General features: G+C 43.1%; 2 protein-coding genes across 4 annotated transcripts in view; one reads left to right on the forward strand and one right to left on the reverse strand.

Moving 5' to 3' along the window:
- The first annotated feature begins 647 nt into the window (after positions 1-647).
- On the forward strand, positions 648-24,872 carry NT5E (5'-nucleotidase ecto). The gene is made up of 9 exons (XM_072330861.1): positions 648-1,076; positions 5,378-5,600; positions 11,029-11,217; positions 13,280-13,477; positions 14,465-14,616; positions 18,057-18,165; positions 19,940-20,089; positions 21,575-21,775; positions 23,482-24,872. The coding sequence occupies exons 1-9, from the start codon at positions 771-773 to the stop codon at positions 23,637-23,639; spliced, it is 1,686 nt and encodes a 561-aa protein (XP_072186962.1). The 5' UTR covers positions 648-770; the 3' UTR covers positions 23,640-24,872.
- The window catches only part of SNX14 (sorting nexin 14), a 51,881-nt gene continuing 48,044 nt past the window's right edge, over positions 23,069-26,905 (reverse strand). For 2 of the 3 annotated variants that reach the window (XM_072330859.1, XM_072330858.1), the window contains one exon: positions 24,858-25,933. In XM_072330859.1, the coding sequence (XP_072186960.1) occupies positions 25,895-25,933 (39 nt within the window). In that variant the 3' untranslated portion in view covers positions 24,858-25,894. Of the gene's footprint in view, positions 23,197-24,857; positions 25,934-26,905 lie in introns of those variants that run through there. The other variant, XR_011902999.1, reaches the window with a different exon arrangement.

Genomic DNA, 26,905 nt, shown 5'->3' on the forward strand with positions numbered 1-26,905 from the left:
TTTGGGTACCCAGGAAACCTCAGCGTGACATCAGCCGGCAGCAAGGAGACAGTGCCTCACACAGCCGCCGCAGTGCTGCGGAAACTGACACTTCTCCGTGTGGTGGGGATACTTCTTTAAGGGAAAAATCGACCAGTCAGTCGCTGCTTGCAGTGTGAGATTGTCCAAAGGATGCAGGGAACCATAGCGGAAGATAACTTTCTCCAGCTGATTTGGTCATCATCTACTGTGTTGTGGACACGCAACTTAAAGGGGCAGGTGGGGGGCATAGGCAGCTCTGACTTACCCAAACGGTGATTACCCCACACGGCTCCCTACAAGCTGCTTATTTAAGGCATCCGTGTCATTTTTCTTCCCGTCAGCAAGCGTATGCCAAGCCACAACCGTAAGCTCGGTGTTTCACCGCCGAAATAGTCACAGAAAGCAGTTGGTGAGCCTACGCTGAAAACACGAAAGCTGTAATTAAGTCAACTCTCAAAGTCATTCTCAGGCTGAAACAACATGCTTTATTTTAAGCATCACCGGGGAAAGAGGAGGGGAAAGGCTGGGCGGAACGCTGGAAAACAAACACTTTCATCTAAGCCGGAGAAACTCCTTGAGGCGCACTAAACATTCACCAAGGATTCCTGCGAACGCTGGAGTTTGTCCCCTCGCCGCCACCTGATTTTCTCCTCCGCTCTCAACCCCGCACGTCCATCCCCGCGGAGCCACGCGGAGCCGCTCCAGCCCCGCCTCCTCCCGGCGGCGCGGAGCGGCGCGGTGCCCGCGGTATGGCGCACGGCTCGGCCGCGCTCTGCCTGTGGCTGTGGCTGAGCTCGGCGGCGGGGCTGCGGCTCACGCTGCTGCACACCAACGATGTCCACGCGCACGTGGAGGCGCTGGGCTGCGCGGAGGGTCCGCGGGGCTGCTTCGGTGGCGTGGCGCGGAGGGCGGCGCGGGTGGCGGCGGTACGAGAGGCGCAGCGCAACGTACTGCTCCTGGACGCCGGGGACCAGTACCAGGGCACCGTGTGGTTCTCCCACTTCAAGGGTCGGGAGGCTGTACGCTTCATGAACCTCCTGCGTTACGATGCCATGGTAAAGAGGAGCGGTGCGGAGCTTCCCCCGCTCCCCCGGGGGCTGGGTGTGTGCCTGCCTCGCTCGTTTCTGCGGAGCATTGCAGCGGAGGGGCTGCGAATCTCGGGGGCGTAAGGAATGGCAAGTGAAGTGCTGAGCTGGGTGAAGGATATCCCGTTGGGTAAAGGCGTCAGCTGGCAGCCAAGGAACGGAGCCTGTGCCGAGGCTGCGGAGAGGATGGGATGCTTCTAAAGAGCCACTGTCGGCAGAGGCTTGGGGAGAGCGGGCTGGAGGGGCTCTGGTGGAGAGGGGCTCTGTGAAAACGACAGGAAACGCGGCGACCGGCTTGATGGGTCGAGAAGCGCACGCCCGAGGGGTTACACCTGGCTGTGCGTGCTGGGGGCTGGCAGCCCGGCTGTGTCTGGTCCGGCGGGCAGGGACGAAGGGCACATAGTGGCAGCGCTGCTTCGAAGAGTTCGGATTTGGGGTGTTAGTCGGAACACTCCTGCTCTTGTCTAGTCCTGGCAGTTCGAGGGTTGTGAGGGACGTAGGAGTCCGGTGTGTAGCGGCTCCGGCTGCAGCGGGATGTAGGTAGCGTGGGGACCGTCACCGCACCTGAGGAAGCCGACACTGCACCTCCAGTCTGCCTCCTCTGAGCGCGATCGGGAAGGCTGAGGATCTGGGACGAAGCTGGGTGGTCATGATCAACCCTTGTCCTTAAACCTCTCCTCTCAGAATGATAAAGAATTACCGTGATTTGTTCTGCTCGTGTACAACACCAGAAAAGAGGAAAGGGATGGAGGTTAAGTTTGGGAGTGTGTAGTTATTTGATCAGAGCTGACAGCTTGAGAGGAAAATCTTGCTCTGAGCAAAATGCATCTTCTGTCTTTATCTTGATTTCTGCGGAGTGTGTTTCCCTTTCCCATCTCCAGAAGGGGAAACGTTGTCTCATTCACTCTCCTGCCACACCTCATAACCAGACAGGCAGTGCTGTGAGGGATGCTGCTCGTTGTTGGCTTGGCCTCCCGAACTGTTTAATCTTAAAACTAACATTGCCACGGGGTTTCCGCTCAGTGATAATGGGGAAGAATTTGTGCCTGCAGAACTGGGAAACGCTTTGGGGTTCTGGAGCACAGGAGGACGATACTCAAGATATATTTTACCACCTTCCTTCTCAAATCTTGCTGCTGGCTGCCCTTTTCCACCCTTAGTAGTTGCTGATTTGACTGGCCAATGGACAAAACTGGAGTTCTCTAAGTGCTTGTATCAGAAGTTCCTTTAGGCTAAATCAAGAATATTGAGCTAGTTCCCAGTGTTAGGAAGACGTAATGTGGGAAGCATTGGCAGTTCAGTTAGGACATCTCATTAGCTTTTTCATCAGAATAAAAGTTTAAAAAAGAAAACAAAAATCTGAACCATAGTGCGTATCCAAAGGCTTGCACTGAATGCTAATGCTTCAGGTGAAGCAATCAGCCACTTGCACAGGGAGTGAGGTCAGAGCCGTGCTGCAGGAAGGTGAGCCAGTGCTTCTGTAAGTAGAATTTGAGAAGTCACAGCCTTGGCAGAAGGGGCGTAGCTTACCAAAGTGGTTGGAAGCTGAGATACCAAAGTAGGATTGCAAACAGGATGAGGGGAACATGAGTCACAGAAATCGTTGCAGGATGAGGGCAGGAGAGCCAAGGGAGTGTTTGGGGCAGCTTGGCAGCACTATCAGGTTTGTTCCGCAAGTGAGACAAACTTGGTTATTTTCTTAGGTTTCTCATTTTCTCCTTTGTGCCTACTATCACTACAAGCCTATTTTCTCCTGTTTAGCTAAGTATTGTGTTTCAAATCCTCTTGCCGCTAGCTTTCCTTTTTGGTGTGAACAACACTGAAATCCATATGAAGTACCACAGAGGCGGTAACTGGAGGGGTGAGAGAAGCATTCTAGTTTTACTTTTAAGTTGCGTCCATATGTTAATTTGAATTTCCAGCTTTGGTTCTTGAGAGAGGGGGGTTGTATGAGCACATGCTGTATGCCTGCATCTTTCTGTTTATTCCCCATTGTCACAGAATCATAGAAGTGTTTGAGTTGGAAAAGACCTCTAAAGGCCATCTAGTCCAACTCCCCTGCAAGGACATGAACAGCTACATCTAGATCAGGTTTCTTTGAGTCTGGTCCAGCCTTGGGATGGGGCATCCACCACCACACCTCTGTGCAACCTGTTCCAGTGCTTCACTATCCTTAATTGTAAAAAATCCTTTTCTTACACTCGGTCTAAATTTCCCCTCTTTCGGTTTTAAATCACTTCCTCTTGTCCTACCACAACAGACACTGCTTAAAAGTATGATGTCCTCTTTTTTCTTACAGCCCCCTTTAGATACAGCAGCTATCAGAGCTCCACGGAGCCTTCTACAGGCTGAACAACCCCAGTACTCTCAGTCTGTCCTCGTAGAGGAAGTATTCCACACCTTGAATCATTTTTGTATTGATCAGTGTATTCAGATTAGTTGTAGGGTTATTCTCTAAGATTAAAAAGTCTTAGGAGCTCCATGCATAATAGTGGTTGGGTAAAGGAACCCCAAATGAGCAGCCCATCCTTCTCCCCAGAGGAAAAGCCACATCAAAAATAAGACTGTATTATTAGATGTCAGTGACTTCTCATGAACAAGAGACTTTATAACTGCCCACATCATGGGAAAAGTTTTGACCAAAGCTTTTATCCTAATGGACAAGAAATAATCCAACTGCAAGCTACGAAGCCAAGAGAAATAAGATTTCATAAGTGTGTTGGGTTTTTTTGTTTGGTTGTTTGGAGGTTTTTTTTTTGTTCATGTGCTAATGGCTGTTACATGCAATTCTTCTTTCATTTGCAACCAGTTGTTTTGGCATATACTTTAGGATGAACAAAAGGTATGTGCACCAGCCAGAAAGAAATGGCTTGCGACTGTTTTGAGATGCTCCACCAATCTGTCACCATTGTTTCAGAACATGTTGACATCAAAATGATTTTCCATACATTTGATTCTTTTACTATTATTATTAATAATAATAATTTTCATTTTTTATTTATTTGTTTATCACAGGTTGGATTGCAGTCAGTATTTGGTTATAAATGGTATACAGTAAGAATGCATCATTGCATTTTCTGAAGTCACGATTTTCTTCAAGATGGTTTTCAGTTCTGCTTGAAAAACACAGAAGCAGCAGCATGAGAACCATTTGCCTCCTTCCCTCAGGTGGTAGCAATCTTCTCACTAGCATCAGCAGGAGCAGTTGGTTGCAGATGCAAGATATGGAAGATCTTGCTGATGTCCCGATTTTCCCTCAGTCTTGCTGGCACCCACCACGCCAGCAACTCCCTGCCTGTGGGAGACAGAAAGACTGGGAGTCTTTTCTCCCCCTAAAGAAAGACATTATCAATTCATTGCTCAAATGTTGACCTCCCATGCTTGCTGTGGCTTCAGGATCCTCCCTTATATTGTCTGTTTGGAGAATAAAAACAGGAACAAAGATGTGGATTTGTAGAGCAGGGAGGTGCAGGGAGGTATATAAGCCTTTTTAGACTATGAATACAGCTTTTCCTATTTAACCTTCAGGACAAAATCACGAGCACCTTTTTGTTTAGAAGAGCTGGCTAACTGAATTCAGCACCCCTGTCACACTCTGCTCAGTTGCCACCTGGAATCTTGTTACAGGTGCCAACTTATGCTGTCACTGCCTTTCCATAGACGTATCCTTTCCTTTCCTAACACCTCAGGGTGATACAAGGTTCTTGTGTGTGTTGAGCTTCTGCATAGCTGCCCTCTGTACTGATTTTCTAGCTGGCACCAAACATGGAGGCCCAGGTGTGTGGCCTCAAGAATTATTGCTAAATATCAATAAATATATATTTTAAAATAGCAATCCAAGCACGAGCTCTTAAGGTACGTTTTATTTAAAGATAACATGTATTATGATTGGCTTGTACTGTTTTTTCAGTATTTATTTTTCCTTACACAAAATGCATGTTTTACTTGCTGGTTATTGTTAATCCTGTCATAGTTAGAGGATGTAAAACTGCTGGGTTCCAATCTGAATGATGAATTATGAATACAAGCACTTAGATTTTAGATTCTCACTTTCACATCTGTACTGATATAAGAACATCTGAAAAGCAGAAACCTAAACCAGAAGAAGTAACATTTCTTTGTTCGTGGGAAACAGAAATGTGATAGACAAGAAATGACATTCTTCCCTAGAACACAGACCTGGCTTTCTCAAACATACCTTGTATGTCATTTATAAGAGTAGTCATACTGAACTGTAGGAAGTACCTCACATTTTCTTCTGCTTTTCACAGGCTTTGGGCAACCACGAGTTTGATGAAGGTGTGCGTGGATTATTGGATCCTCTACTTAGAAATGCTAATTTTACAATTCTGAGTGCAAACATTAAGGGAAAAACCCCATTAGGAAACCAAATGATGAAATACGTTCACCCTTTTAAAATACTGCATATTGATTCAGAAAAAATAGGCATCGTTGGCTACACTACAAAGGAAACTTCCTTCCTTTCACAGCCAGGTATGTTTTCTTTAACATGTCTATACATGCTGTTTTATTGCTTACCTATTTGTCTGAACCCAAAGATGATGAATGTTCTCAGTCTGAAAGTTTGTTGTTTTGTTGGTACATCCCCATGTGATTGAAACTTTTAACTTCCTCGTTTTTAAGCTAGTGAAGGTTTGGTAATTATCTTGCATCACAAAATATCTAAGAATAACAGGAAGGCCGGTGAGATTGGGAAAACGGGGGGGGGAGTGGTTTATATATATACATATTCATATTGCTATTCATCCATTTAAATAAGTATTAAGTCATGAATACAACTTGTCTCTAGGGTGATGTGCGTTCAGGTAAATACACTGCTCTATGTTGAAATTTTACTCATGGATGCCTCCATGCTTTAGAACCAGAAAAAGCAAGGAGTCCTTCTGTGTTTTTAAAGCAGAAGTTGCTCAAGATGTTTTTGGCCTCTCAGATATTTCCAGAAATTAGAGTAAAGAAGGAACACACATTCAGCTTTTACCACAGTTGCTTCATTCATGAGTAAAATTAGAGTTGATGAGGAAGAGGCTTTTCAATTTCTGACTATTTATTCCAACACTTCAGGGGTTTTGTTTTCTTTTTTGCTTTTAGTAAAAAGAAATGGAAATGAATAAATATAAACAAAAGAGAATGGAAACATCTGAATCAGCCATAGGAGATCTGAGTCACTGCCTGCTCACTGTTCAGTCCCATTCTATGAAAATCTGACTTTCTTTCCTGGATTTTTGTAGATTCTAAAAGGAACTGAGGTGCTCTAACCACTGACTTAATACATTTTTCTGCACTGAAAAAAAAAAAGTATTTCATTTCATTACGTCTCTTTCCATTGGACAGTAATTAATCTAAAGCTAAAGCAGTGACGCGTATCTTTCCCGAGAAAAGGAATATTCATGTATTGCAATATTAATCTGCTCCTTTTGTGCCATGTAATTCTTACACTGTTTGTTTAAACTATCAAGGAGCGGATGTTTGAGGTCAGAATAGACTTCTGTATCTGACTCCTACTTTTCAATACTGTTTTGGGACCCGTCTGCTTGATCCCCTAATGAAAAGGGAAACGGATCTGTATTTTGTGTAAGTAGGCAGTAGAATTTCACCAGTGCATGAGGGTGTACCTGTCTTATCTGACGTCGTGCTGAGTTTGAGAACTCTTCATACAGCCAATTTTGTTCAGTGTTGTTCTTCCTCAACAGTTAATAAAGTAGATCTCTGTGGGGATGTAACCAGGCTGATTTCCTTTCAAATACTACTAGCAGTACTCAAATACTACTAGAGGAAAATCCAGATAATGTTGGACTGATTCTTTACAGCATTTAAATGCATCTCCAGCAACATAAAAATATTGTATTTAATGTCTCAATATGCTGAGACAGTTTATCAGCAACCACGACTAGGAAAGACAGTATCAGAAGGGAAAGCTTGTTAGCTCTGCATAAGCAGTTGCAGAAGCACTAAGCTAAGTATATCCCACAGTGTGAGTGAACAGCAGGGCAAAATCTAACAGCTACCATTTATAGTGATCAGGGTTTTTATAGCTTTCTGCTTTGCCTTCTCAGTGAGTGGAGGAACGTTTGGAAGCTTTGAAAACTGTGAGTTCAAAATATGTTTGTGTATCTCGGTGACTAGAACCTAGGACGTAGCAGTCCTTCAGACTGATAAAATCATGGCAGAGGAGGGTCAGTGGCAAAATAGGTATCAGCCTAATTCCTTAGTGCCATGAATAACGTAAGGAGTGAATTTTAAACTCATTCCCTTGCTGAACTCCACATGATTCTCTCAGATAGTGCAGTTTGCTCAGACTGAACTGTAAGTGCTTTGGCATGCTGTACAATCTTAGGACATTTTCAGGACTTCATAACAGGGAACTTGAAATTGCTGAACGTACTAAAACACAATAAAATTAAGAAGTCCTTAAACCCCACTGCTGCTATGCTGAAGGAACAATTAGCCTCTGCTGAAGGTACTGTTAATTTTACTGTTGAAAAATCGTAGGGATGGGGAGCACTCAGTTCAATTTATGGGTCCTGCATGTGTTGTTTGTACCTTGATATGCTGACAGACTACTGTCTGATAATCTCAAGGTCAATTTTTTCGTATATGGTGCTACCAACTCACTGAATGCCTGACTTGTTCTAGATGTTCTTTATGTTGTGAACTCCCCAAATAATTAATATCTTTATCTGTCCCGAGAAGTGCCACCTACCTGCTATATACCCATTTGTTGTTGTTAAATAATACACCTAGTTTTATCCACTGTCTTTTTGTGTAAGGTACAGACCCAAAGTAGCTTACTCAAAAAAGCCCTAACGGCAGAAAAATATTTACTAAAATGTCAACTTGGCCAGTTTTCTAAAATGTGATTTTAAATTCCATTTATCCACTTTGTTCTGGCTGGCTTGCATAATGTTTTTAACATGCAGCCAGTTCATTTCCTCGGTTCAGTTTGGATATTTTATCTGAAAATCTATGCCCAGCTAAAAGGAGAAGAGGATGTCACCTCAGTTTAATAACTTCAGAGAGAAGTGAAATACTGACAGAAGCAGTAGAAAACTCTTAGTTAAGAACGGTACTTCAATTGAGATTGTATGTATTTTTTTCAATGGGCAGTGGAGCACTAGGCAGTACGTTGCTTTTTGCCTCATTCCTTAGAGAAATTAGAAATTCAATTACTCTTGCAGTTCCCCGCTGTATAAGTGTTGAACCTGCTGGTCACTTTCAGCTAAATTTGATGAAGCAATGCAATGGCTGAGATGTGAAGCTATGTGATGTGACGCGGCTAGCTCAAGGAGAGGCTGTGAGAGCAGTACTTGCATTTCCAGAGCAGCAATCCCTTTTGAAGGTACAGGGAACTGCCTGTAGTCACAGACAGTCCACATCTAGCCCTTCATTTGGAGATCTTTGCTCTCTACAGAACTGATCTCTATGCTGTGGTGCACACGTCTGTTGTAGCTGGTCCACAGATGGTTCAGCAAGGCCAAGTAAGTGCAAGGTTCTGGGGCAATCCCAGCATTTATACAAAGTGGAGGAAGAACACCTTGAGAGCAGCCCTGCAGAGAAGGACTTGGGGGTCTTGGTGGACGAGAAGCTGGACATGAGCCAGCAGTGTGCACTTGCAGCCCAGAAGGCCGACTGTGTTCTGGGCTGCATTAAAAAAGGGGTGGCCAGCAGGGAGAGGGAGGTGATTGTCCCCCTCTACTCAGCTCTTGTGTGGCCCCATATGCAGTACTGCATCCAGGCCTGGGGCCCCCAATATAGGAACGACATGGAGCTCTTGGAGCAGGTACAGAGGAGGGCCACTAAGATGATCAGAGGGCTGGAGCACCTCTGCTATGAGGAAAGGTTGAGGGAACTGGGCTTGTTTAACCTGGAAAAAAGAAGTCTCTGGGGAGACCTCACTGTGGCCTTCCAGTACTTGAAGGATGAATATAAGCAGGAGGGGGAATGGCTTTTTATGAAGGTGGATAGTGATAGTAGATAGGAGAAGGGGGAATGGTTTTAAACTGAGACAGGGGTGGTTTAGGTTAGATATTAAGAAGAAGTTTTTCACACAGAGGGTGGTGACGCACTGGAACAGGTTGCCCAAGGAGGTTGTGGATTCCCCATCCCTGGAGGCATTCAAGGCCAGGTTGGATGTGGCTCTGGGCAGCCTGGTCTGGTGGTTGGTGACCCTGCACATAGCAGGGGGGTTGAAACTAGATGGTCATTGTGGTCCTTTTCAACCCAGGCCATTCTATGATTCTTTGGTGAGATGAGCACATGAGGGGCCTATATTCATAGAGCGCTTCTTGGACTTTGTGTTCTGCAAAGAGCTCTGCATTAGGCCCAGCTTCAGACAAGCCCACAGAGAGGCTGAAGCTGGTGGCCTGGAGAAGGAAGGCTAAGGATATAATTCAAGTCTTCCATTGTCTTAATAGAAAGAAAACAGAAAAAGACCTTTCTGAGAAGGGTCCAGAGGAGGGACAAGAGACAATGGGCTCTAGTAGCACCACAGGAAATTATGGCAGGATGTAAGGAAAAGATTTGTCATGCTAAGAGTGGCTAAGCCAAGAAGCAGGTTGCCCAGTGAGGCTGTGGATTTTCAGCTTGCTTGGACAGGACCTGAGCAGACTCATCTGGCTTTGAATTCCTGCCCCAAGTAGGTTTTGGAGTTGATGGCCCCTGGAGGGCCCTTCCAAACCTCAATTAGTTTCTGACTCTTTGATCCTAAGAAGAGTTCCTCAAGAAAAAAATGTGGGGATGCTCTACATAATTTGCTCTGAAATGTGCAGTACAGAGATTCCCTCTGGCAGTCGTAGAGCTATTCAGCGGGTGTGGTGGGTAACCAATTTATATAACCCCCTTTTATCTCTTCTATTGTGGCAGTTTCCTCCTCATTTCCTGAGACATTTTGCATTGAATTAAGAATTAGTTTCACTCCTCCATTTGTTATGAAATAATGTAAATCTTTTGACTTTAAGTGCACGTTTAAAATCCGCTTGATCAAAAAAACTACAGGAAGGAGACACATTAGGTAGATGAGAAATTGGTTGAAATGTTATTCAGTTGTCTTCACTGAACAGTTAAGGCTGACAGTTTGTTGACTCTATTGTTAAAACTCTGTTGAAGAAATTATCTTCTTACATAGGAAGTCCTTTTGTGCAACTGTAAGCACTGTGACCAGGATGAAAATCCCTATTCGTCTAATGTTCTTGTAACTGTTTGTCACATTAGAATGATTTCAGCAGGCACAGAAACATTTCAGAAAGATTGCGAGTTTCCCAACGTTGCAGTCTGGAAGAGCTTTCTCCTTTCCGTTCTTTATGTTCTCATTCTGGGACAGCAGCTCATTTGCTGTGCAGTCATTTGGCATTACTGATAGGGGTTCACGTTAGATGAGATCATTTGTTTAACAAGGCAGGTCTTTGAAGCAGTTGATGCTTAATGCCTCAGAAGAAGGGAAAATATTGAGATGAGTGTACAGTAAAAAGAGAGAGATTTAACCCAAGTGGAGAGGGAACATCTCAGAGAAATATAATTCAGGAATAAAGAAGCTTCATAGTTCTGTGTGCAAATATTTACAGCCAGGCACTTCCTGACACATTTTGTTTCCTTTTTCCAGCTAAATAATAATAAAAATAATTGGCATTATTATTATTATTATTAATGCTGTTATAACTTATTTAGTATAGGCAAGTACATTCCATTACCAAAAACTTGAATTAGTCTAAGCACGCAGATATTCTTGAGAGACTGCAGAACTTCAGGTGAGGAGCTTGAAGCAACTACGGAACCACTGCCATTTGAACTTCCATTAATAGTACAAAAAAGAATCCCATATAATGATAATGTGTTAAAAAGCCTTTAATTGATGCTTTGTAAATACAGTTATTCTTGCTTTCTCCTTTCTTTTTATTTTTTTCCCCAGGAAATGATGTAATCTTTGAAGATGAAATTGAAGCATTGCAAGTGCAAGTGAACAAACTTACAGCTATGGGAGTGAACAAAATAATTGCATTAGGTCACTCTGGCTTTACTGTGGATAAAAACATTGCCCAAAAGGTGAAAGGAGTGGATGTTGTTATTGGAGGACACACAAACACATTTCTCTATACAGGTATTTTACTTCATGCTGAAATAGTTTTTCTAAAACAAAGCTGAAACTGACTGCTTCTCTTTAAACTCAGTTGACTTTCACAAATACAGTTTTCTGCCAGCAGTGCTGGCCATACTCATACCTGGTACCTATCCATAACCTCACCATTACCCTTTGATGATGGTGATAACGTGGTAACAGAGACCTGTCTGTGGAGATGGCTGTACTCAAATGTGCTGCTAGCAGCTTGCAGATCAGGGAGTTCCCAAGCCTGAAGCAGCTTCTGAGTATTTCCCAGTCACTGCCGGAAATTCCCTTCCCTGAACGTGCCCCATCTCCCCTTGAGCTCTACAGCCTTTCCACACAACAGCTGGTCATAGGGCATTCCATCGCTGAGCTGCATGTCCTGCAGGGACCTTGTTTGTTTGTTTGTTTGTTTGTTTTCTCATTTGCAGCCTCCTGCCCACTGGTGGCATTTTCCTGAAGTTTTATTAAGCTGTTTTGGAGATGGTAAAATGAAGGATAAACACAGTACTCAATGTATGCATTCATCATGGATTTCTACAGTGGACTGGTGACTCCTTTGCAAAGACTCATTAGCCATAGATAGATAGAAACTAAAATAATGACCAGAAAGTGTAACTTTCTCTTGCTAATGCTCCATTCATTCAAAGAACAGAAAAAGTAAAAACCAGTTCCTTTTCCAGTTCCAAAAAAAAACTAAAGCCACTTCTGTATGCATAAATGCTTCGGGGTTCTCATTAGTCATGGGATTGTTTCAACTCTTCCCAAAATAAAAGTCAAATAGTGATGGGACCTGGATTCCTCTAAGTAGGAAAAAAATGTTTCTCTTGTGAACTTGGTTCAGCTTGTCATTTGTTACAGTCGTTCCCCCTTGAGAAGAGGAGGGATTAGAGATGAATATGATTTGCATTAGAGTTCTGGAAGGAACATTTGTCATGCTTATCATCCCCGGATTTCATGCTACATAAACAACCACAAATGAGAGGAAACCAGCTGTGCTGTGAGCAGTGCAAGTCAGGAGTGTGCTTTCCTTCCACTCCCCCTTCTACACGCACACTTGCCCAAGCCTGCAGGCAGCCCAGCTCTCATCCATTAGAGTGAGAGGGAAGCATTCCCATGAATGGAGAAGATGGAAAAGAGCAGCAGGCTGTGGGGGGTGTGCAGCAGGACCTGTCACCACGCATGCGATACCTCTCGGAGCCACCTGACCTGGGTCTCTGCTGGTGATGGGGTAGAGGTGCTGACTGGAATATCAGAGGGTATGATACTATTCAGGTATATCATCAAGGCCACAGGGAGGCAGCTGGCACCCTGGGACAGGTGCTACATGGCTTGCTTTGCCACTTCCTCCCCTGCATGGTTTCTAAACCCACAGTAGGCTACTCTGATTGAGCCAAGAGCTCTGGAAATATCTTGCTGTAATGTATCCGTTTCTAAGTCTTACATCTAAACACACTTTAAACTTTGCAGGGCAGTAAGTTTTAAATCCATGACTACTTAAGTCTCATGCCGATGAAATCTTCTTTTGCAACAGGTTTGCAGCCTGTCTGAGATTTTGGACACTAAGTTTGTTATAGAAAAAATCAGTTGGGTGTTGATAAAAAATAAGTTACAAAACTGCTTGTAGGTATTCTGACTGTGCATTATCTCAACACTCTTTTTTTTCCCCTGTATTTTACTCACATTCTTATTTTTTCTAGCTGGTACAGAGCAACGTAGTATGAAGGCTTTTCAGCCAGCGGATGGTATATGTGCACTACTTAGAGGCTTATATTTGGATCATCAGAATGAAAAGTGCCTTTGTTGCTACTGTCACATGATGTCATTGGAGGAGTGCACTGTCACAACTTAAAAAACACTGTGGTGGTTATTAGAGCCCAAGTCCTCAAAACAACATCGACTCTTATGAATTAACAAAACTGGACAACTAAATGTGAATTTGTTCTGCTTAATATCCCATTTATTTTATTAAGGATAGGAGGCACTTGAAATGTCATTCTTATAATTCCTTGAAGGGCACATGAGCTGAAGCCCCTCTTAACATGGTTGTTTTGCGCAGGAACCCCTCCCTCCACTGAGCAGCCAGCTGGCCCGTATCCCTTCATGGTTGACTCAGATGATGGGAGGAAGGTGCCAGTGGTACAAGCTTATGCGTATGGAAAATATCTTGGCTACTTGAATGTTACATTTGACAAGAAAGGAAATGTAGTTGAAGCAGTTGGAAATCCTATCCTGCTGGACAGCAGCGTTCCTGAAGGTAAGTGGACTTTGAATTTTCCTGCTGTACTACAATTCCGTATTACTGGGTTAAATGCATAACACAACGTTGCAGAAGAATTCAGCTTTCTTCCTGCACTTGCTGCTCACTTCAGTGTAGAGTTCAGGCTGTGTCACTGTTGTATCCATTTTTCTCTGTATTTCCTTTTCTAAAGAGTGAGATATAAAGGCCCCTGACTATACACAAATGCAATTCATGTCTTTGCCTGTTTAAAATCACAGGGAGTCCTTCTGTGGGAACTCAGGTGATACATTATCTTCCCACTTAGGAGCCAGTAAAAAGCAAAAATTGAGACTGATAGGTGCTCTGATTTCATAAGCATACAATTTTAACCTAACATTATAAATGTTGCTGTTGCTGACAAAGTTACAAGGCGGATGGTTTAAAACTAATAAAGCAGTTATGATGTATCTGTATATGCAAGCATTCTTGTACCTATTTATTTTCTGATAGAATTAGATTTGCACAAATGTGCGTATGGAGTTAATTTCTATAATGGGTTTATTCCTTGGCACTGATACTTGAGCAAGTATCCCTTTTAGCACAGCATTAAAGGGGAAGGAACTATCTCTAGAGGGGGTTGAGGGGGAGGGAGGAGTTGGAAGAGATGCTGTGAAGTAAAGGCCAGGCTCACTTGTACATTATAAGTTCTTGAATAGAAGCTGCCATCTGTCAAAGCAGATGCCAGAAATCCCATTGTTCAGAAGTTGCAGCAGGACTGGGTGAAAATATGTGTAAGTGGAATAGAAAAGAGGGCCTTGCTGTGGCGAGAGAGTAACTTAATTAATGGTTTGCGCAGTTCTGCCACCTCCCTCCCTGAGCTTCATTCAGAATGAGTGTGGAAGCCATATTGTTCGAAAAGCCTCTAGGGAATGAGTAACATTTAAGAAACATAGCACAGATACATTTGTATACATTGAAAATGCACGCACTGCTTATTTTACACTTATTTTTGCTAATTCATAGATGAGCAGATTAAAGAAGAAGTAGAGAAGTGGAAGAAAAGCTTGGGGAACTACTCTAAAGAGATCGGAACAACCAGTGTTTATCTGAACGGTACAAGCGAAGCATGCCGTTTCCAAGAATGCAACATGGGAAACCTGCTTTGTGATGCTATGGTAAGAAGCTACCGCCACAGGTGGCAATCACATCTACGTATTAGTCTGGGGTGATCAGATGAAATGCTCCCAGTCTCTGAACTGTCACTGCATGGGCTCTCTGCTGCTTTCTGTCCCCGTAACATCTATTTCCTTTGAAAGACCTGGCAGGGGCAAGGCTGCAGTGAATCTCGCTTTGTAGAGTAGGGAGCACTTTATTCAGAGTATAGATTCACAGATAGAGAAGTGTTTGTTCTGTCAAGGCTGCAGTTTTAAGAGAGAGGGAGAGCCAGCTTAGCTGCCCATGACTGCTGCTCTGATTCTCACTCTGACAAGTGAGCGTGCCCAGTGCTTTTGTTTCAGCCAGTGCTGGCAGTGCCCTTTTATGGACTTTTTGTGAAACAGAGCCAGAACTCAGGAGCTGGAAAGTCTTAGAGCGCTTTCCAGCCCTGAGGGTACCACTAGCTCTTGCTGTCCCTGCCCACCTGCTTCAGGACCCAGTGCCAGCCACAGGGTCAGGCTCCATCTCCCCACAGCCCTGCCTGTCCCCAGGGAGGTGCCCAATGGGTTGGTTGTCCCAGTGATTTTGGCTGCCCCACTCCTGGTCAGGGCCTTAGGACAGGCACTGGCTAGTAGGCTTGCCCTAGCAAACCAGTGGGGAAATCCCAGTGCTCCCAGCACCCTATCCTAGAGCCCTGCTGTGCTCCTACAGGTGTCACTGTGTGTCATCACATCAAACCAGAAGTCTCTTATCAGTTTTAAACCAATTGGTTTGGGTTGTTTTACTCTCCCACAGTAGCACCATTTCCTTTGCATGCTCCTGAGAGAAAAGCTTACCAATGCGACTGTTTCCAGAAAATGAGAATTGCCACAGATCTCCACTAGCACTGCCACAAAATCAAACTGCAGTTAATAATAACTTCTCATTTCGGTATTTCCCAAAAGCTGTTTATCCAGTCCATGGGATGGCTTTCATTTTAATCCTTATGACGATTTTTAGTTCATGGGCTGATTTCCAGATAAGGAAAGATCTGGGGATTCTGCATTTAGTTCTGCTAAAACGGCAGTACCTTGCTTTGTGCTAAATATTATATATTTATTAAAATAATAATTTAAAAAAAAAAAAAAAGTGATCAAATACTTTGGCACTCTTTAAGATTAAAGAAAATCATTTCACTGCCCATCAGAAGTCTGTGGACTTTCTTGATACACACAGTGAGTTGGGATGTAAAATTCCATTCCAGTGAAGTAGATGTCTGTAGTCAATCATCTGCATTCGTCATAAATCCACATGGGTTACCTTTTACGTTCTTTGAAGGATGAGTTCTACATTTGCTCTCCTGTCTGGCGCCGTGCATTTGGGGGTATCAAGGGATAAAACAGACCTGTCTGAAACATGGGCTTGAGAATTTAGAGTCATACTGGGAAATCTGGAGATTGAGAAACATGGAAAGATTGTTTAAACAGTTGTTCATAACAGAAGTCCAGGTAGTTCAGTGATGCTTCTCCAACAGGAGCCTGACATCTGAGTAACAGGTTGACAGATGTAGATGGTATTTTACAAAATACTATGAAGGAACCCAAAGGGGAAATGACTGAATTGCTAACCGCAGCACACAAACTCTTGTTCTAAATTGCCTGTGCGTTCAAGGCTAAGAGAGCAGAGAGTGTAGGAGCACATTTTAAACATATTTTTTTAGGTACTAAGGAATTACAGATTTATAATCATGATGTCTGTTCTGGGACAATTACTAAATCAGAAGGTATAGTTCAGACCAAAAAAACTCAGCAACAGGCAAAGTCAACTCATTAAGTATGAATTATGAATTCAAGAATGGATTTGGCCTCAGAGAATAACAGTGAGCACTAAGCTGGAGCAATAAATGTTTTCTGCACCTTCAAGTTAGAAGTCACAGAACACCTAGTGAAGGGATGCAGAAGAGAAGTGGATGAACCAGAGCATAAACCAGGAAAATCCATCCCAGCATCTCATCTCCAAAAGTGGCTGAGGGATGGTGGTGAGGGCAGAGCGTATGTATGGACAAGCCTGTGGAGATGTTGTGTACTCCACTGTGCTCCCAGCAACTTGCAGCTCAGGGAGCTCCCAGGGCAGAAGAAGCACCTTTGTATTCCCTATTCACCACTGGAACTTCTCCTCTTTCAACTTGCCCCACCCCCCCTTGAGCCTTTCTGCCATTCAGCATTCACAGCATCCGGTGGCAGGGCGTTTCACAGCTGACCTGCATATCTTGCTTTCTCCAATCTCCCGCCTGCTGTGCCCTGGCTGGATGCCTGATGGAGGCCAAGGAGCCGTCCTTGTACTGGAACATTTGGTCCCTATTCACTCTTTTCACACCACTCATGATCTTACGCATGTCATTTATTTTCCTTCCATTGTCCTTTACCAGGACAGGCAGTCCTGGCCCATGTCAACATTCCATGATCAGATGCGTTTCAGTGTGTTTGGTCATCCCTGTAACACCTCACTGAATCTTTTCCACTTTTTATTATTCTTCAAATGAGAAAGTATGCTGATTCCTATCCAACTTCCACATGCCCTTCTTGATATTTATTGCTTTTTGTCATGCCCTTCCTGTAGTTGTCTCTGTGCAACTGACGAGTCATAACCATAGCCATTCCATTATGGAAATGAGTCCGTCCCTTCCATTATCCTTGTTTCCTTTCTCTTAACCCTGTCCCTTTCTACTCAACCATTTCTAATGACTGATTCTGTAGGCTTGTCATCCTTATGCAGCAGAGTAGATCCCTGACCTCTGTTTTCTTGACTACTTACGATGTCTCAAGCAGATTCTATTTCGTCCTTGCAAGTTGCTTCTGTCAGAGTTTGGATACTGTTGGACACACGATGCTGCATGAAGTAGATTTTTGGGTCTGATCTAACATGCCTGTTTCACATTCCACCACTCTTCTACATCTCACTTCTTTGCCAAGAGCATTCCAAAAATCAAAAACCAATCTCAAAGAAGCTGAAAAATCTCAATTCCCTGCAACGTGCAACAGGAGCTCTATTATTCAGTATGCTCCCCTGCATATTTGTAGTGTACAGCTGTGTTTATCGTTCTATTTACTTTCTGATTCTCCAAACTTGCTCGAATCATTTCTCTTCTTTGTCACAATGGTTTGAATTAAAAAACAAAACAAAACAAAACAAAACATCCTTTGTTCTTCTATCTTTCCTTGGTAATGTTACATACACACAGACCATGGGAAAAGTTGAGGCTTCCCTAAAGAAAAAGGCAAATATTTTTCTTGTTAAAAGTTTAAAAAAGCTAAATAACGTGCTTTGCCATGTTTCTCTTAATCAGTATTTTACAATTGGTACAAAGGTAATACTGGAGAAGACAGAAAACCTTTCACCTGTTTTCAGTCTTGGAGCGTAAACATCCACAGCTTGGACTAAGCGAAATCTAAAAATCAGTTTAAACATTTTCCTTTGATAGCTTTATGAGAATGTCAGACGTCCAGATAGAAAGTCATGGAACCATGTTTCACTCTGCATCCTGAATGGCGGTGGGATACGGGCATCCATCGATGAACGGAGTGCTAATGGTACGTAGAGCTACATACTGAGCGCCGGCTTTCCAAGAACAAATAAGCAAGTTGTTAAGCAAGCCTTAACACAGCGTTTGGCACGGGCTTTTTCTGATGGGACATTCTGAAATTATCTGCTAGTACAGTGAACTGCACTCAAGTCGACATTAGAAGTTTTTAGTATTGTTTATGCTTTTTATAATGTCATTCTCACATCGGTGCTGTGGAACAAAGGAATTTGGTGGCTGTTCTTCGCCTCCTACTGCAGAAGAATCATAGAATCATAGAATCACAAGGTTGGAAAGGACCTATAAGATCATCTAGTCCAATCATCCTCCCTTTACCATACCTACAGAAAACTCCTAAACCATATCTCCTAGCTCCCTATCCAGACGCATCTTGAACACTGCCAGGGATGGTGACTCCACCACTTCCCTGGGCAGGCTATTCCAGTGCCTGACCACCCTCTGAGAAAAAAAGTTCCTTCATATGTCCAGCCTAAACCTCATCTGATACAACTTGTGGCCATTTCCTCGAGTTCTGGCTGTTGCCTGGAAAAAGAGGCCAAGCTCCTCCTCATCACAACCTCCCCTCAGGAAGTTGTAAAGTTGTAAAATGAGGTCTCCCCTGAGCCTCCTCTTCTCCAGGCTAAACAATCCCAGCTCCCTGAGCTGCTCCTCATAAGACTTGTGTTCCAGACCCCTCACAAATTTTATTGCCCTTCTCTGGACACGTTCCAGGGCCTCAGTGTCTTTTTTTGTAGTGAGGAGCCTAAAACTGAACACAGTACTTGAGATGCAGCCTCACCAGAGCTGAGCACAGAGGGATGATCATCTCTCTGCTCCTGCCACACTATTTCTTATACAGGCCAGGATGCTGTTGGCCTTCTTGGCTACCTGAGCACACTGCCAGCTCATGTTCAGCCGAGCATCAACCAATGCACCCAGGTCCCTTTCCTCTTCACAGTCATCCAGCCACTCAACCCCAAGCCTATAGTGCTGCATGGGGTTATTGTGGCCAAAGTGCAGGATCCGACACTTGGCCTTGTTGACCCTCATCCCATTAACCTCAGCCCAGAGATTCAGCCTATCAAGATCCCTTTGGAGGGCCTCCCTACCCTCGGGCAGATCAACACCACCTCCCAACTTCGTGTCATCTGCAAACTTACTTAGTTTTCACTCAATTCCCTCATCCAGGTCATCAATGAAGGTGTTAAACAATATGGGCCCTAGAACTGACCCCTGGGGGACATCACTTGTGACAGGTCGTCAGCTGGATTTAACTCCATTAACCACTACCCTCTGGGCACGACCCTCCAGCCAGCTCCTTACCCAAAGAAGGGTATACCTGTCTAGGCCACAGGCAGCCAGTTTCCTCAGGAGGATACTGTGAGAAACCATGTCAAAGGCTTTGCTGAAGTCTAGGTAGACTACATCAACTGCCTTACCCTCATCTACCAGCCTGGTCACCCAATCATAGAAGGAGATGAGATTGGTTAAGATACATGCTACAGTTGCTGGAAGCTTTCTGTAGTCTGCCATGAAACAAATGATTTATTTATTTATTTATTTATTTTTTTCCTGAATGCTTGAAATTTTACAGATTTCTTTTTCCTGATACCGGATAAATGGAAATTGAAAACAAACATATTTTTTCACTTTAGCTTAATCCTTCTTCAGGGCTACATGAGTTCATCTTAAGTAATTGGAAAAACTGCCAGAGTTAAAGACAGTATACTTTCTTTTTTTCTTTTTTTCCCCTAAACCAATGTAAATAAAGTCTCATTCCCCAGGTAGCATCACTATGGAAGATTTGCTGTCTGTTCTGCCATTTGGAGGCCGTTTTGATTTGGTAACACTGAAAGGTTCCACGCTGAAAGAAGCTTTCGAGCACAGTGTGCGCAGGTACGGAAGAGGAACAGGAGAGCTGTTGCAGGTTGGAGGTATGCTTTCTTCCTTCCTTGCCTTGGTTTTCTAAAGGAGCCCTCCTTTCCACAGGTCTTGTTTGTCTGACACTTGAAAGACCTTTGCATTGCCTCCTTAAAAATGGGAAGCGTACTCCAGCTCCGTGCTTCATCTGTGTCAGCTAACTGACACTATTTATCTTGAAGACCTTTTAGCTGAGCTGCGCAAGCCCCACAGCACATAAGCTATCAATGATTCTTCAGCAGAGACAGGATTCCCTGCTGTTCCAGTAACCCATAAATGGCAGCAGTTCAGTGCTTTAATTAACCACAGGAAGGCATGGTCAGATAGAGCTTTAACGCAGTAACTGCTGTGACAAGTTCCTGTTTTCAGTTCTTCACCAACAGCCTACTTCATACCCCACACCAGACTTACCTGCTGGTCGCTGCCCATTGTTGGTTTATCAAAATCAGTTTGTGCCATTGCCTAATGATTAGGGATATGTTTAGAATTAGTCCAAGTAGGCCATGGAATTGCTTCAGAGAATTTCTAAATATTTTAGAGACAAAAAGATAATATTAAAAACATATGCACTTCTTGAAACACAGCTCCATAGATATTTATCCAGATGCATGCTACGTTACAGGCATGTTTATTCCTGCTCTGCCTGCGATGTTGTGTGGATTTCTTTGTTTACGTAGCAGAAAAGCCAGGCCCAAGGGCAGAGGCCAAGCAATTTCCTTCCTTGCCTCTCCCCACACACAGATCCAGAACCGCCTTGTACCAAGGACACAACCCGCATCTCACAAGTGGCAAGTGCTTGTACCAGTGAATTACCTACTGCCAGGGTAAGGCAGCAGCACTGCCCTGTCTTACAAAGAAAGAAGAAAAGATACCTAGTGGCACTGGAAAGGGTTTGGGACAGAAGATACAGAGAGGAAGAAAGCCAAGGTCAGATGAGCTGCTGTGCTTTGGGTTGGTTGTTAGTGGCTTCCTGAGCAGCAAATTCTTGGTAATGCTGCTCTCACAGCCTAGGCCTCCCCAGGCTTTGCACGAGGGCTCACTGTGAGAACCATTCATTCTCCTACAGTGAGTAGGAGCAGCAACGTTCAGTCTTGGTTTAACTCTCTTTTCTTCAGGACAGTGTTCGTTACCCATAATAGGCTGCCTGGCTTTAAAAGTCACTTAACTGAACAAGACAGTGGAAAGAAAAAGCAGATGCTGACAGCAATCAGAGACAGTATTTTCAACCTTGCAGTTTCCAGTTTGTTTCTGGAGTTACAGTAAGAAGGGAGCAGATGATCAGACACGTGAGGCGAAGCAGTATTTCAGCAACTCTCCGAATTCATGTGTTTTCTTGCATACAAGTTGATTTGAGCACTAAGAAAATCCTTTGAACCAACATGACCTCTCAGTCACAGAAACGAATGTATAGAATCTTCAAAATGATAGAGGATGCTGTTTCTAGTGCCATGTGTTCAACAGGCACTGCTTAAAGTGACACTCAAACTTATTTCCTGCAGGTATCCACGTGGTCTATGATCTCTCCAGAGCCCCAGGAAACAGAGTCGTTAGCATAGAAGTGCTTTGTACGGCCTGCAGAGTTCCGGCCTACGTCCCACTGCAGATGGATGAAATATACAACGTGACTCTCCCATCCTACATGCTGTTTGGTGGAGACGGCTATCACATGCTGAGAGACAACCACCTAGCATACAGCAAAGGTAAGTACAGGCTCTGAGAATGTAGCAGACAAATCCTAAGAATTAGAAGACCTTTCTGGAGCAAAAGTGTCAATTTTTTTTTGCTTTTATTGGATAAATTTGCTTCTAATCTGATGGCTCTGGAAGGCCAGTTTTGATTTCAGACAGCAACTGCACTTTTAAAATTTCAGTTAAATCATGAAGGTTTCAACAAGTTCGAAAGTTCCACAAAGAAGGTGAACCTCACCCATTCGGCTCTGTTAGGAGCACAGTTCTGGAATCATAGTAAACCACAGAAACAAACAAACAAACAAACAAATACAGTGGAGAGTAAGTATTGTGTGCAGCCTTGCATTTGCACTAATTAGTAAACAATGTATTTGATGGAAAGGTGCTATTTCCTTCAGACCTCATACTTGCAATCTGGAGGTGTATGCAGAGAGAATGATCACCTCTGCTACTCCAGGACATAAAGCTCAAGCAAGCACCACCAGAGTCAGCCCACACCCTAACAGCACCATGCTTCTCATGAGCTCTGCAGTGCAATGCTGTAAGGCAGCAGCACTTAGGGTGCTGACAGAAGCCATGCTACAGAGAGAAGCGTTACCCAGTGCTGTATTAAGATCCTTTATCGTAGCACAAACTGCTAAAAGGTCACTATGCATATGGTTGATGTAGGGACCTTTTAGGACAAAGGGAAACTTTTGAAGTATTTGAGATTTAAATTCATTATATGCATTCTGTGCTTTCCAGAATGCCCTATCTAAAAAAATTCTTCAAGGATCATCTAGGATCACACCTGCATCATACAGAACTTTCACTCGGCACATTCTGATCCCAAAGTGATTGTACTTTTGGTGATTTAGTTAAACATGTTTGTACTGCCAAATAACCACTTCCTTTTGGACATCTCTCACAAACTATTTTTTGGTTTGTCAGGATGTTTCAACTTAAAGTTGATTCTCCCAAGCAGGAGCAATGTTTACAGTCATATTCAGTCCACAGTTTATACAGGGGGCTGTAGGTTTCAGTAAATAACTGCTGATGCAGAAACACATTCACAGAGATAGTAATCCAGTAGGAGCAGCAAAAGGTGACCAGTTTGAAAGGTTCCTGCAGCATCTTTCCAAGTGTCCATGGAGCAAAATGGAAATTACTTTGAAGAGTAATGATCCATACTGCACATGATGTTATGATGTAGAATATTGACAGCAACACCACAAAACCATGACAAAGAAGAATGTGTTGCACTTCAGAAGTGCAAGAGTGTGGACCAGAAAGAGCCCATTGGGGATGGCTGGCTGCAGTAACTCATGGGGGGTCTTCAACTGTAGACAATTTCTGTGTGCAGCACAGCAGTACCCAAATCAGGTATTCTTCCTAAAAGAAAGCCAGCTCTATAGCACTCTGTCCAAAGGAGGTGGGAACTACCCAAATTTCCACTGTAACAGAAGCAAATGAGAAAGCCAGTCAGCTGAAAGGTTTGTTCTCCAGTTAAATGCAACTTCACCAAAACTTTCTGCTACAAGCCGCCACACAAAGTGGTGGTTTTATCTCTTCATAAAATCCAACTCTCTGCCCACACTACACCGTTCTGACAGTAAGCTGCCTGAGTTAGGAGGGCCATGAATATAAAACCAGTCTTCAAGGCTAAATCTGCAGTTCTAAATTGGGTGCGGGGCTTGGCTGCTGCAGAGAACGCTCATCATTTCTGCTTGTTTATTTAGGTGAACCTGACATCGAGGTTGTTTCCCGTTACCTTGATAGAATGAAGAGAGTTTACCCAGCAGTTGAAGGTCGAATAAAGTTTTCTTCCGGGAGCTTTAACCAAGGAAGTCTTACCCTGATTTCTGCTTTGCTCACTGTAACGTTCTGGCATTGCTGATTTTTTTTTTTCCTCAAGTGTTTACATTTGGAAGAAAGGTGGAGGATCAAGATGGTGCTGAGGTGGGGAGAAGAGCACTGTTCTCTTTTCTCAAACCTTAAAACAAATGTTTGGGTTTCTGCATGAAGTCAGCAAGGACTGTCTATGATCTGACTGTTTTTGAAGTGAGTCTGGGGCAGAATTCATGGCTTTCCTCACTTTGAAAGAGCAAACACAAACTGTCGTGACCCACCATTCGGGTTGAGGTTTCAAGAAGCAAAGTATCAACGTTCCATCACAAAACAACCACTGACCAACATGGGATATTTTAAATTTGTCAATTCTTCCAGCTGCTTTAGTGAGATGATTGAGAATCTGATTCCAGTAATGTAAACGAGCTTCTAGAAGTAGATTATAGGTGCACATACTTCTCTTTCACCTCCGCTCAGGGTTTAAGCTTTGTATCTCAGAAATCTAGCTTGATTCCAGTTATTATCTTACTTGCACCAATGCCTAAAGAAGCTGGATTAACTCAGTGTCATTAAAAGCATTGATCCATTTATGTGCAATTTAAAAAGTGTATTGAATTTACTTTTTAAGGCACAGCAGCTTACTTATGTTTTCTATTAATTGATTTGATTTTGATAAATTTTGACAAATCAAATATATAACCTCACCAATTAATATGATCAGTGTGGGGACTGTAGCTACAGTAAGTACAAAGTATCTAAGGTTATTTTCTAGGCAGATGCTCCATTTTACATCTACCCAGGAATCCCAACAGTTACCAGTACCAGCAGCATTCACAGAGGACACCAGGTACACAAAGACACCTGCAGCAGCAGGGCACCCTTTGGAAGTTTCCCAGTAATGAGGCTTTTTACAGCATAAGCTGGCTTCAAAAACTGCTTTAAAAACCCAGTTGTAAGTGCCGAGCTGATGAGCATCGAGTCAAAAATATGAAGAAATATTTCATATGAAAATGTGAAGTTCCATCTGGAACTGACATCAACATACTTCCATATTATTTACTGCTTTATTAAATGGATGTGCAGAATTATAAATAAACCTACCTTGATTTTCTGGAAAGCAAATGACACTTTTTTTCCAAGAGCCAAGCTACTCACCTCTTCAACTCACCATGCCCACAGATTACATGGAGAAGGTGCATCATATCAAGGTAAATTACAGGGTGCTTAAATTTTAAGATCTAACAATTACTCACATAAATTCAAGAGCTGAGAATGGAAAGATTTAATTACAGAGTTGCATAAGTTAAACTGTTAAAACAGGGATGACAATGAACAGCCAGCCTTGGTGGCAGTGCTGACTTGTCAATACGACTCCTAAAGTTCTTAATTTAAAGAATGGTCTTCCCCAAACCAACATAAAACAAATAACAGAGACTGTATATATGGACTGAGCTGTACACTCACATCAGATTTTGAGCTGTATCTGCGCGTCAGGTATTTTGTTGTGGTATGTTGTGTTTGTTTAAATAAAAAGAAGTGAGAACAAACTCCTTTGGCGTGCCCAGAGGGAAATAACACAGCTACACCTTCTCTCAGCAAGCAGAAAGAAAAGGTTTACAAAAGCAATGCAGGCAGTTAATGCAAACTGTACAGGCAAAGAACATCCATACTGTATTACTTTGGCCCATTTGTGAAGGCAAAAAAGAGGAACTGTCTGAAAAGCAAAATCTCAAGAAATGCTGAAGATATGAAGATATCTGTGTTGTTCTGTGAGTAAAACTTGCTAAAAATCCCTGCTTGTTTCCCTTGCACAGTTTCTTTCAGGGAGGCTGAGCCAACACATACAGGTTTACTGGAAAAACCTTCCACATATTTTTGTACTAATAAATTTTTAGAAAACATTCAGAACAGCCTCACGTTGTCTTCTTTTCTAACCCTGTAACCCTTATCTGCTCTTCTAAACGCCCTTTAAGGAACATGACATTAGTTGCACTTTAAGCAAAGTGTACGCGCTCAGCAGCCTTATTTTATATCATCCCGCACTGCTGCCCACTGAGACTTTGGGGAAATGAATCTGGCTTTTCCTGATAACAGCTAAATAAAATAAAATAAAAATACAGGTATCTGTTATTTACTTGTAAGTGGTATTAAATTTTAATGTCTTTATAGCAGAAAGAGATTTTTAGAACTTAAGATTTAATATTATTTACAAGAAAATATACAATGCAAGGCTAAAACGTCACACGCCCATTACATTAGTGCACAGCAGATGTTTCTACCGCATGACCAGTGAGGTCCCAGCATTCACATCCAACATGTCGCAGAGCTAGCTTCCTTTGGACCCTGTCAACAGGAATCAAGAAAGAAACTGACATAAGTGTGAAAATATGTATTTACCTATGAACAACTGATCTACAACAGAATGAGATTTGAAAATATCTACTGGAAATCAGAGATAAGAGAAAGGAAGGCTACTGCTCCCAGGTTTTTAATACTTTCCTTGAAGTAGGTACTTTATTCCTTCTCTGGAAGCTCTCACCTCCTCCATTCTTTAATGATAAGCGCATTTATTAATACACAGCAAATTTTGTCTCTGGAAGGATATGTAAAAAAATATGCATTGGCATATTTTTACTACTGGATTTCTTTTCTTTCTGTGCTAGGAAAGCTTCTCCTGTCTCAGCTTACCCTTTTCCTCCTATCCTGCCTGAACAAACTCTCTAGGGATAAGCTACACACTGTATCAAAGCAAAACTGAAGTGCTTTTCCACCCCTATCCTTGTAAATGGTACACTCACATACACTGCCATTAAACACAGCTTATCTATCTGCACTGGTACATGTAGCAGGATGCAACTCTGAGTAGGTACCAAGAGCTGGAATTAGGTTCCATGTCCCCTTCAACAGAAATTGCTAAGGCCCCTTTGAATGCTCAGTACTCAAAACAAAACTTCCAGGATGCTGTTTTCTCTTTCAATGCTGACTGAGCTGAAATATCTTAGCTCCTCACCAACCGCAATCACTTTTTGGTATCACACAAGAAGGACCAGCCTGCTCAACAGAGACGTTACTGCAATTACTTTTTTCCCCTTCCAATAAAACTGATAACCAAATAACCACTAATTCATTTTAAACTTTTGCATTAAAACTGGTTGGAGCAAACTGTCCTCTTCCCAAGTGGCTTCATGGGCAGTTTGCAGTGATTTAGGGGAAATGTGTTTTAGAATTGAGGGCTCAACATAAAAAACATTGCCTTCCACCCCTCCTCTCTCTTCACCTTGTGTATGCCTCTTCCTATCAGCCCTCCCTCAGCTG

This window comes from Excalfactoria chinensis, chromosome 3, assembly GCF_039878825.1.
Source record: "Excalfactoria chinensis isolate bCotChi1 chromosome 3, bCotChi1.hap2, whole genome shotgun sequence".
Taxonomy (NCBI): domain Eukaryota; kingdom Metazoa; phylum Chordata; class Aves; order Galliformes; family Phasianidae; genus Excalfactoria; species Excalfactoria chinensis.